General features: G+C 32.8%; 1 protein-coding gene across 1 annotated transcript; it reads left to right on the top strand.

Annotated features, from left to right (window-relative positions):
* The first annotated feature begins 10,861 nt into the window (after positions 1-10,861).
* On the top strand, positions 10,862-12,733 carry LOC110035546 (scarecrow-like protein 3). Its single transcript, XM_020739788.1, has one exon. It carries the CDS (start codon positions 11,254-11,256, stop codon positions 12,517-12,519), a length of 1,266 nt encoding a protein of 421 aa, XP_020595447.1. The 5' UTR covers positions 10,862-11,253; the 3' UTR covers positions 12,520-12,733.
* The last annotated feature ends 337 nt before the right edge of the window (positions 12,734-13,070 follow it).

Consider the following 13,070-nt stretch of genomic DNA (forward strand, 5'->3'; position numbering starts at 1 on the left):
AAGGATGATGTAGATAATGATTTAGGTTTTAGAGTTATAATAGTATCTCATACCTCAATTAGTGTTAAGAGTAAAGTGCTAAGAGTGGATGTTAGAGTAGTATTTCCTACCTCAACAATCTTTGGAGAGGGGATAAGACTGAGGATAGAATTCACCAACTTTCGGTATGAAGCTGTCCTTAAATTTCCTAGGTTGTTAGTAGTTCTAGTCCAATCAGAATGATTAAAATGTAGACTATATACTTTGACAAAATACATATATATATTATAAATGTACTTTTCTCACGACACTATTACTTTTAACTGCTAATTAAAATCTACAAGCATGAAAATTAAAGAATTTTGGATGTTATCATATAAAAGTCCACTTTTCAATCATTTTGATGGAGGTCAAGAATTGCCCTCCTTAGATTGTTTTGTTGGTAGCTTCAATCCAAGGTTAGATTATAAAGCACACAACCTAGCTCTAAGCCCACCCTAAACTTAAATTATTATACCCACTCTCAATCTTCTATATGTTAAATCGCGTTTCCTTTTATTTGCTCAGGTTTTCATACAACCTTTTTAAGTTCTCTTCGGATTTTCTTAAGATTTTCCACACATTACTATATTATGTCATACTAACATTGCAACAGTGGCAAGAATCTCAGGTACACATTACTATACTTTTCATTTATTGTAATGTATTGTACTTTACTTTGCTTTCTTGTTCTTTTATAGTCTACATATTTGCAATACTTGTTAGAATAGGAGAATAATAGACTAGTTATCTGGGAGGTACACTGCGGTAGGCCACGAGACCCAACAATAATTGTGTGTTCACATTAAACCCTGAACGTGATATCATTATGTCAAGAACAAGCTACAAGTAGATGGAGGACAACTTCCGCCGATGAATCAAGACCCGACATGAAATATGATCTACTTCAATGAAACCATTCCTTAGACTTAAATAACCAATCCATAGGACTTCAAAGTTGTCTGCCTAGTGTGACATAAATCCTCATCCTATCTTTAGGCTTTTGCACAACCATGTGGTGCAACGTAAGTCCTAACTCTCTCAGGACTCCAAGTTCATCGTCTGATATGACATAAATCCTCCTATCTTCCAGAATATTTGCATGATTGGATATCATGTAGATGTAAGCTTTGAATAACTGCTCCTCCTCAACATCCATGGCGTCTCCACTTTTCACTCCTTCTAAATCCTAAAATAACTGCTCCTAATTGGTCCTTTCCCACTTGATTTACTTGTGTCCAACCTTAAAAATCTAAACTTTGAAATCTTGAAGATAAAAACCTTTGATCATCATTAAAAGCTTTCTTAAATGACTTTGATCATTTAGGATATAATTAATTATAGGGCCTCCCCTCCATAGGGAATAAAGAACCTAAGTAATATAAACCTTATCTAATCTCTATATTTGGTAGGAGAACTTGTCGGCCATACATAAAAGGTTTGTGACCAAATGGATCTCATTACTTCTCTAGCTTATTTAATCAAGTCTGCTATTAAGTGGTGTGCAAATTCATCGGAGTAAGTGCATTTCTTGTAGTGTCGTGCTCGGTTACTAAAACTATGAAAATATTTGAGATCCACGCGGTCTCTTTTTTTCGTAAATCAAAAATATAATTTTCAAAATTACATACATATAACAAATTAAAATTATTTTTCAAAAATCTAAAAATAATGATCGACACATGGATCTTTTCTATTTGATCCCTAGTGTGGATCCCTTTTTAATTGATCCTTAGCATAGATCCTCTTCATTTGATCCCTATTGTGGATCCTCTCTATTTGAACCCAAGCTTTGAACCATTTCAATTGATCCCTAGCATGGATCCTTCTCATTTGATCCCTAGCGTGAATCCTTTTCATTTAATCCCTAGTGTGGATCGATTCCATTAGATCCTTAGTGTGGATCCATTTTCACTATATATTTCTTTTGGTTTAAGCGTGAGTCCTTGAGCTTTCCATGCTCTGAAACTTTTTTGATTAGCTCTCAGTTTGGATGTAATTCTCATATGGATTATCTATCATGATCTAGCGACTCTGTTCATCCTTAGAATGGATGTCAAACGTGCACTTTCATCCCCAGATTGTTCAGGTTTGATGACTTGTAACTTTCATAATTAGCTCTCAGTTTTTACATAAAACCTGTGTGTGTTGTCTATTATGATCTAATCACTATATTAACCCTCCATGTTGAATTTCAGTCCTTGTGCTTTTCACCCTGAAGTGTTCAAATCAACCCCTTACTGAAAATCTAAACCTTCAATAGTAGAACTGAACTAATGGAACTTGAAACCTACCATAAAAAAATTGAACTAATAAAATTATAACCTCTCATAAAAAAATTAAACTAATAAGATTGAAAATTTCACTAATTAAATTAATAAATTAAAACCTCCCAACCAAAATTAAAAACCTAAAACAACTTTAACTATGAGCATAAATAAGGAAAATTTTTAACAAACAAAAGTACTAAAAAATCTCAAAAGGAGCTTCACATTCTTGAACTCATCCTCTAATACAAATTCAGGTGTCAGGTATCAATGATTCCATTTTCAAACCTGGTCGATCATGCAGGTCAACACTAATATGTGTGTTGTACCTTGTATAGTCTACCACACATATTCAGGGTACATTTTTTAGCCTCAATTTTAGACTAATCTTTTCCATTCATGTCATACTCCATTGAACTTCACCTGAGCACGATCTTGAGTTGAAACTTGAAACAACCCTAATTAACAAAACTCTACATTATCATTGTCCTTCCCAAAATTTGTGTGCGGATTTCTGCTCAAAATTTTCATGAACAAACACTACAACGAAACCAGTAAAATTATTATTTTTCCCCGCGGATCTATCTGGTGATCCAAAATATATAATATAAGTTGTTTCATCTTCTCAATCATATATGAGGAGCATGCCAACCAACTCAGTGGACATCAAACTCTATTTTTACATTAAATTGTGCACTTAGGGTTTTCATGCATGAAAGGTGGGTCCATAGAAATTGTTTTGCAGTGACTCATCATTTTGGAAAATGTAAGTCTCCATCGCTTTCTTTCCTTAGAAACCCTTCAAACGAGCCCTTTCATGCTCAAATCCAACTTTTTTGTCACTCGTTGAGCCGATGATTATTTAGAGAGAGAATGATAATTAAGAGAGATAAAAGATAATTTGGCCAAAACCACATTAAAATGACTTCAAATAAAGTCCAAAATTTAATTGAAGTTCTTTATAATATAAAAAAATGCATTTTGGTCAAGTAAAATATATTAAAATTTACAGCTTTGAAGTTTGTTTTTCTAGCTATCCTAGGGTTTGAGCACACTTTAACCAAAAATACCTCATCAAGGACCTTGATTCATTCAAATTTACTCACGCCATTAAAATCATCATGTTTTCCTTTTAAGTTTACTTTTGACCAAAATTGATGCCCGACAAGCTCATAACGCTTAAAATAGCTTGCCACTTCAAATGATCATAACATGTGCTACAGACCTTCATTCTTAAACCATTTGAACCATTTGATTCCTTGATTTATTCTCTTCAAAATGAAATAAAATTTCATTTTTTCATACCAATCATGAATGCCCTAAAAAATTTTTTAAGAATTTGCTTAAAATGGTCCTCATGAACCTTTTGATCTCAACCCTTTAGTTGGCCCCCCATCCAAGCCTTATCCGTACGCCTTCTCATCAATCTTTGTCCCTCCCTCTAAATGGCCACCTTCCTAGCCATGAGACCCTTGTAAAATTCATTTTACCTCCTAAAACTCCCTTTAATCCTAGCCTAAAAAAGCTCCAAACTTAATGGAAAGAATTCAATCCTTAATTAATTCTTTCATTTGATATTTCCCCCTAAACTTCAAAATCCCCTCCCTCTTAATGTTTTAGCCAAACCAACAAGCCCCCAACTAAAATTTTCTTGAAAATCTAAGCCCTCTTCCCAAGGAAAAATTGATATCCCTCTTCCCCTTTCAAACACTAGCCAAAGTTTCTCTCCCTCTCCCTCTCTTGAAAGAAACCATATTTATCTCCTCTTCCAAACCAAAAGGAACATTTAACCCAAGGAGAAGCACTAATGAACTCAAACCAATGGAAGGTATATTCTTTTATAACTTGTAATTCCTTGTGCATCACCAATCTATAATTTTTTTCCATGCAAATTTGAATTCCATGTATTACCTTCAAAAATCTTCTATGATTCTTCAAAACTTTGTCTAACCATTGAGCTTTTGTAATGAGTATGTTTTCTTTTTTTTGTTTTTGATATCATATGTTCCACATGATAGATCATAAGTTTCTCTTAGACATGATGTAATTGACATGTAATTAACATGATCATTAGTTTCTTTGCTAAAATAAAAGGAAATGATATATGTCTCATGTGTAAAATCCATAAGGCTTTCAAATTTATTAGTTGAATGTGTTTCATGTTCTACATACATACCCAAATTTCATCTTAATTAAATCTAAAACCTTATTTTGATTAAATCAATACTTTAAATCACTTAAAAATCCTTCTTTAATCAAGGAAAGAAATCCAAATCTCCTTTTCCTTAAAATAACATCACGAGTAACTTATTTTTATTAAAGAAAACTAAATATTCCTTTCCTTAATATGAACTTATTTAATAAATTAAAAAACAATTAAAGGATTATATTAATTAATTTAATTAATATACTTAATAAATCATTAAAATTGAAAATTAAATTAAAGATTCCAATCAATTATTAAAGTTATTTTCTTATCTAACATACGAGTTAATTCATTTAATTAAGGAAAACAAAAATATTATAAAATTTGAAATCTTTAAATATTTAGTAAGAAAATTGAAAAACAATTTGCATAAACATTTTAAATACTTGATTATCAATCTTTTTAGGTAATTTAAAATTTTGATTACTTAACAAAATTATACTTAAACTAATAACTAAATTAATCAATTCCATATTTAAATTAATTTATTTAAATCAATTTAATAAATAAAAAATTAAAAGATTATTTAAATTAATTAATTCATAAAATAAAATTTTTAATTTAATATTTAAATTAATTTAATTAATCAAATAAAAAAATGAAACCAACTTAAATTAATAAAAAAGCCTAGAAGCTAATTTGGTAATTAAAAAAAAAACCAATAAAAATATTTAATAACAAGAAGTGAAAAAGGGGCTTTTAAATATATATTAACAAACTTATTTTCTTATAATTTATATATTCAGTTATTTTAAATTCTTTATATTAATTGATTCACTTAAGGTCAAACTCAAAATCTATTTATAGTTAAGATTTAATTCAGTAACTTAATTAACTAAATAATAATAATAACAATAATAATAATAATAACTGAAAACTTAATTAACCTATTTAATTAACTGATACTTTCTTTAAATTAAATTAAGTAGAACTAAAAAGAAATTAATTAATTTAATAAGCCTAAAATTTTATTTATATTAAATTAAAATATTTCATTAATTTAACTAAACCTAAAGTTTTTTTAAATCAAATTAAATATTAACTAATAAATTTAAAAATTTATTAAGGGATTTAAAAAAATTGAAATTGATTAAACGTTTTATTTAACTATTTAATAAAATCATTAAGTAATTTATTTAATGCTCTCCATCTAATTAATTTAAATATGTTAATTAATCAATTTAAATAATTAATTTAGTTTTCAATTAATTATCATTTCAATTGAACAATAGAGTTAACATCTCAAGTAAATCATTATTATTTTAATTAACTATTTAGATGCCTAATTAACTCATTAATAATTTAAATAAATAATTGAATTCTTAATCCACTCATTAATGATTTGTTGAAATGGGAAAATATGTATGTGTGCATGTGTTTTCTTGGGTATGTGTACATGTGTATGTTCACATATGTATGTGTCATGTGCAAGAGGTGTGTGAACGAGAATATAAACCAATGAAGTTCTATGCAGACTTCACCAAGAAAAACCCATGTATTGATCCAATATAATAGGCTAGTCCATGTTTCTCTCATGAAAAGGGAATAAATAAAAAATGAAATGTGATGGGAATGAATTGCATGATTGCATGACTTTCTTGCTTATTCTGCATGTGAGAATGCTTGTATGTAAGGTTATTTATCTTCTTAAAAGCATGTTGAGAGCTTATGTGATTTAGCTAGAAATGACTATAGGCCAACTCAAAGCATAATGTGCTTGAGGTGGATATGAGAAGCAAAGTCAAATTTCCTAAAAGGTAAGTAAAAGGGAGAGGTTTGACAATCCAAAAGAAAAACTTAAAAGAGAATTTTTTATCTGTAAATAAATTAATTGTACTCTAAAAAGAAAGTATTTTTAACATATAAACAACCTTAAAATAAAACACTTTCCTATAAAAATTAATGTGCTCTAAAGATTCTAAGTTTAAATTATTAGTTAAACCCAAACAAAAAGATTTTCTATTCAAATTATACAAGCTCAAATATTTTAATATTTAATGTAGAAATGCTCAAGTTGGTGGAAATGACACTTTCTCTAAGAATCCTCAAAATAATTAACCCACTTTTAAATTCCTTTTTTTAAATCTCTTTTTTAGCTTTAAAATATTTTTAAAAGAAAAAATTAACTAATGAATTTTTCTAAAACTTTTAAACTCATGTTGAAAGACGGTCTTTTCAAAACAAAGTTAATTCCTTTCAAACTTTCACCTCGAAAATGATTGTTGTAAAACTATAAGAAATATCTTAGCCTTAAACCTTCTCAAGAAAATCTTTCTAGAAGAAATTTTTTTTTTCAAAAGTAGAACCTTTTTCAAAACTTTTTATAACAAAAATAAACCCCTTTCAGAAACTCAAAGAGTATTTTAAAACCTTTGAAATGAAAACTTTTTAATTGAACTCTCTTTTAAGGCTTTTCTTCATAAATTCAAATTAAAGGTATCATTTTATTCAAAACCTTTTCCAAAACGTTTTTTATACTTAGAAGAAGTCCTTCCCAAAGAATTTATTCTAAAACTTTTAACTTGAGCTTAAGGCTGGCTCTTTTCTATTTACTTAGCCTATGCAAGACTTATATATTCACCAGAATATGTGGCTACATGAAAGAATATGTTTCTCCCTAGAAATTTATGATTTTGTAGCCTTAACTTTTGAATATATAATTCTTGAATCATCTTAATTGAAACAAATTCATGTAGTAGATGGGCTTGTATCTCATATATTTTTTAAGGAAAAATTATATTCAGAAAATCTTTCTTTTGCATGAAAAATATATTTTTATTATCTTAAATGAGAATACAAACAAATCTTAGGGATGAAAACAAAAATAAGATATTTAATTTTATTCATTTAGAATATATTACCTTAATCACAATTAAAATCTTAGGGAGAAAACAAAACTTATGGATGATAACAAATATATTGTGATTGACAATTCGATCAAAACCATACTTAAAATGGAAAAACAAATAAAGAACACTTAGAAAACCTTGTTTTGTCACCATAACTAACAATTTTAGAAGAAAATGAATCACTTGATAATTGTTAATCCAAAAAAAAAAGAAATTACCAACTCTAGTTTCATAATCACACCATAGGATAACTCCAAACTATTACCTTTGGATAGCCAACGTAGAAGAAAATTTAGGACCATACACACCGTAGAATGGTCCAATATAGAAGCTTAAAGAAGCTTTAGGTACCCAAATATAGTTTCTAAGAACAAGGACATATAAAATAATTAAACCTACCACCTTGAATTATGTGGGTGCCCTAGCATGAAGTAACCCATGTTTACAAACAAAGGCACTCCAGACCAACGTATAGCGAGATGGTTTACCTTCGACATTTTTTTAGCAACAAGGAAGAACTCTAGTTAAGTAGTTTGTTAATAATCTAAGGATACCAATATGCCATGAACTATGGAAAAACGAGAGCATCTCAGCTGGTACATTATTCCTAAAATTTAGGTTAGTCCACCCATTAGCTTCCTTAATAGTTGGGGTTAAGAATTCACCTTATATAGAACTCCCTTTAGTTTAGGGTTATCTTCCCTTCAGCCTAAGGTTATTTTTAAATTTGACTCACTTTCCTTTCAATCTATATCAGATTTCACCCTAATCTTGAAGTCCCAATTTTAAACTCTAGTTCTAAACCCAATTTTAAGCTTTTATTTCCAAGTTCAAACTATTAGGCATAAACCCTACTACCTTAATGTAGGTTGATCAAGTGTTCTATGTTTCAGCTCATTTGTTTCTCAATTTTATCCTTCACCCAAATATAGTTTCTAGAAACAAGGACATTTAAAATAATTAAACCTACCACCTTAGATTATGTGGGTGCCCTAGCATGAAGTAACCCATGATTACAAACAAAGGCACTCTAAACCAATGTATAGCGAGATGGTTTACCTTCGACATTTTTTTAGCAACAAGGAAGAACTCCAGTTAGGTAGTTCGTTAATAATCTAAGGACACCAATGTGCCTGGAACTATGGGAAAACATGAGCATCTTAGCTGGTACATTATTCCTAAAATTTAGGTTAGTCTGCCCATTAGCTTTCTTAATAGTTGGGATTAAGAATTCACTTTTATCTAGATCTTCCTTCAGCCTATCTTCCTTTCAACCTAGAGTTATCTTTAAATTTGACTCACCTCCTTTCAATCTATATCCAATTTCACCCTAATCTTGAAGTCCTAATTTCAAACTGTAGTTCTAAACCCAATTTCAAGCTTCTATTTCCAAGTTCAAATTATTGTTCTCTAACCCTACTACCCTAATGTTGATTGGTTAAGTTGGTCATTGTTTCAGCTCATTTGTTTCTCAATTTCATCCTTCACCCTTTTAAATCTGTGTCACATATCTCTATATAGACCTTCACCAATGATTTAACATGATATATGCAGATTAAAATCTAGAATTTTCTCAGCAGTCACCACCAGGAGCATCCAAGCAATAAATAGGGAAACAACAACGAGAAGAAATGCATCTCAGAGAAAGGGAGCACACCAAGAAGTTCATGGAACAATAGATGTTGAGCCAGAAACGTCATTTCCATCATCTTTCTAAAGTCTTTGACTAGGTGGCGAGTATTGCAAAATGAATGGTTAGCACCCAACGCTCAAAAGAAGCCGACCGATTGTACGTGCGTACCACCCAATCAATTCTGAGCAACTAACACCTCATCCAACAAATAAAAATAGTGATATTTGATAACTTATTTTTTGTTATGACAAAATTTCTGTAAGGTTGTCCTAGGTTTAACTGACACTCGGGGAATTCAATTTCGAGTGAGCGAAAAGGACGTTAACAAGAAATGAATTCCTTACAAGACGAGTGAAAAAAATTCCTTTTTGGGGTGAGCAAAAAAAGGACTCCCCTCCACAATAAGAAAACAAAAACTCCCCTTTAGAACTAGAATAAGAAAATTGAATCCCCTCTGAGGTGAGCAAATATAAGACTCCCCTCTGAGGTGAGCTAACAATGGTCTCCCCTATGGGGCGAGTAAACAAAAAACCCCCTCCACGACAAGCGAATAACAGGGTCTCCTCTCCGGGCGAGCAAATAAAAAAATTTCTTCTAGGACGAGGAAAAAAAATTATGCGACTTAGCAAATTAGATGGCCAAAAAATTTGACTCGAGTTGGATGACACAATGACAGACTATTTTTCCAAGAGTCAGGATGAAAGTTAACACACAAGCAAATCAACGCAAGTGACTACCTTAAACACATCACCAACTAAAAAGTCCATTCAGAGAAAAAAAAGCTTTCTAAGACGATGAAATAACACAAAAGAAGCCAGAACAAAACACAAAGAGTTTCTAACGGGTGGTATCATTTGTGATTTGTGTAATCATATTTTTTGCTTTAAAAACTTTCTTGGCCTTATTGCAACTGTCACTATCAAGGAGCAAGAAAATCGAAAAACTTATTAAGCTCTCTTAAAACGGTCTGCAAGAATATCAAACAATTGAACTGTCCAAATAAAAAGATAAATAATGAAAATATGCCAAAAATCTATTATGAATATTGAAAGACACCATAATGACTTGTAACTCTCTTATTAAAGCTGAGACCATAAAAGACATTGTAATGACTTTTAACTCTCTTATTACAACAGAGCATTAATAAAATAATAATAGTAAATAGTAATCTGTATTAAAGTATGGGCAAACATGTAATTTTAGACTTGGTCAATCTTTATCTTATAAACATGGAGTCCATAACATGTAAGAAAAGGGACTCTTCTCTCTTTTCGCATGTAGGGGATCTTTTCTCTTGACTTTTCTCCTTTGGGAGGGCATTTCTCTCTTGATTTTTTTTCATATACGGAGGACTATCCATTTTCCAATTTAACCGCTTTTTTCGATATATATATATATATATATATATAAAAAGGAGGCAAAGACCTCAAGAACATTTCAGTTTGCCACTACAGGAGAAATCTACTTGTCCTAATTTATTTCTTTTCTCATATGTCTCTTTTTTTTCTTCCTCAAGATCTTAACCGCTCCGACCTTTGAGCTTCTGACACGACAAATTTGAATTTGAGAGCGTATAGAGCAAATTTATTTCACATTTTATACAAAGCCACTTTCCTTTTTTTTTTCTCTTCTATCGGATTTCTTTCTTACGGTGTTGTTTGTTCATGAACGGTCCAGAATTTAACACGTTTAAATAATTGCATTGATTTAGTTGAAAAGAATATTTGAATGGCTTAGTTTTTTCATCTCTCGATTCATTTCCATTCAAATAATTTATAATTAAATCATCTAAAAGTCAAAATTTTGTACGGTATCAGAAAAAAATAACAATAACAAATTTAAATAGATAAATAATACAGCATGAAAACGACAAAAACCACCTTAATCCCAGAAGCAAACCCAAAATACATTGAGAAAATCGCATGATAATGAATCCGACTCATTATTAGCGTGAAATAGCGATAAGAGATCCAAAGCCGTCAATAATCAGAGGAGGAGCGATTTGGCAGTCTGGTCTGCTTCTTATGAAGAAGAGGCAGAGAGGCTATTCCAAGAAAGAAAGAATATAAGAAGAAGAAGACGAGCAGAGGATTCGGTTCCCTCTCTCTGTTCCGAAGCCATTGAAACGCTTCGGCTGATTCCCAACTGCTGCTCGGGTTCCGCTACTTTTACTTGCAAAAAGTTCACTTTTTGGAGCTCTTTACTCCGCCCCTTCTCTCCTCTGTTATAAAACGAAGCATTTCGAGCAAAAAGAAGAAAGCTGTATTTTTGGTGTTGATCATGGCTGGAATAGCGGACGAGATATCTTCTTCAGCAAACTTCATGTCAATGTCCCCAACCTCCCTAAGCTCCCCGTACAATCCATGGCTTCGTGATCTCAAATCCGACGAGCGAGGTCTCTTACTCATCCACCTCCTTCTCAACTGCGCCACTCATGTCGCCGCCGGAAATATGGACCAAGCCAACGCCTTTCTAGAAAAAATCTCATTTTTCGCCTCCCCTGATGGCGATACTATGCAGCGCATCGCTTCTTACTTCACCGAAGCTCTCGCTCGCCGTCTCCTCCGATCCTTCCCCGGCGTCTACCGCGCTCTTAACCCCGAACTCTCTGACTCCTCCTTCGCTTCTAGATTCCATGCCCGCTGCCTCTTCCTTAACCTCTTCCCCTTCCTCCGCCTCTCTTATCTTGTCTCCAACCAAGCTATTCTAGAAACCATGGACGGCGAGAAGGTCGTACACGTCGTCGACCTCAGTGGCTCTGACCCAAACCAGTGGATCGCTCTGCTTCAATCTCTCGCAGCAAGGAAAGATGGCCCTCCGCACCTCCGAATCACGGCCGTCGGCGAGAGCAGTGAGTTCCTCAGCCACATGGCTTCTATCCTGTCAAATGAAGCAGAGAAGCTCGACATACCGTTTCAATTTCACGCAGTTATTTCCCGGCTGGAAGCACTAGACGTCAAAAGCCTCCGTGTGAAGACCGGCGAGGCTCTGGCAATCACCTCCCTCCTCCAGCTCCACCCTCTCCTCGCCGCCGCCGACGACTCTGCGACCCAAAGGAGGCATCTTTCCTCCAAAATAGATAGCTTTATGAGCTCTCTGTGGAGTCTTTCTCCCAAAATCATGTTAATTACGGAGCAAGAATCGAACCATAATGGCTCGAGTTTGAAAGAGAGGTTCATGGAGGCTTTGTACTATTATGCGGCCATGTTTGATTGCTTGGAGTCGACTGTGCCGAGGCAGTCGGCGGAGCGGGCGAGGGTGGAGAAGTTGCTTTTTGGGGAGGAGATTAAGAACATCATAGCTTGTGAGGGGTTGGAGAGGAAGGAGAGACATGAGAAGCTTGAGAGGTGGATGAAGAGGCTGGAAATGGCTGGTTTCTGGAGAGTTGGTTTGAGTTACGTTGGTCTGATTCAGGCGAGAAGGATGCTTCAGAGAGTTGGTTTTGATGGGTATCAAGTCAAAGAGGAGAATGGAAACTTCTTCCTCTGCTGGCAGGAAAGGGCATTGTTTTCTGTTTCTGCTTGGAGTTTCAGGAGGTGTGATTGAATTCCGATTCTCTGCCGATACTTGTTTTAATGATGATGATCATGGTTTCCTGGGTATAATCAACTGACATCTTTGTGTAATTTACACTTGTGTGATATAATTAATATGCACAGTACTATGGAAAGTGGATTTGGGAAATTAATGCCTTATAGAATTGAAGGTGTCTTATTGTTTGGAGCTTTGTGGAATGTTAAGTTCTTTTTCAGTGTTTTCATGAGCAAGGTGCTAGATTTTTTTTTTTTTGTTTTAGCTTTTATAATGATTTGAGCTTCTTTATATTTTTATGATTTTCAATAATGTGTTGATGTTTCACCGTTTTAAATGCAAAGATCTTAACTAAGAGTCTGTTTGGGGCCGCTGCAGCTTATCCAATTTTTCCACATAAATAACTTATGCTGATAAGCTGTTGATTAGCAGGTGATCCATATAAGTTATATGGATGTTTGGTTTGAACGTTTGGAAAACAGTAGATTTACAGTTGTACGTGGATAAATAATCATTCTGCCCCTGTACTGAATAAGTTGTTAAGTTGTTTGATTTATGTGATTTGA

The sequence above is a fragment of the Phalaenopsis equestris genome, unplaced genomic scaffold (assembly GCF_001263595.1).
Source record: "Phalaenopsis equestris unplaced genomic scaffold, ASM126359v1 Scaffold198074, whole genome shotgun sequence".
NCBI classification, from domain to species: Eukaryota; Viridiplantae; Streptophyta; class Magnoliopsida; order Asparagales; family Orchidaceae; genus Phalaenopsis; species Phalaenopsis equestris.

Bases quoted from the DNA above. Each gene is read 5' to 3' on its own strand.
- LOC110035546 (XM_020739788.1), top strand. From the start codon at position 11,254: ATGGCTGGAATAGCGGACGAGATATCTTCTTCAGCAAACTTCATGTCA.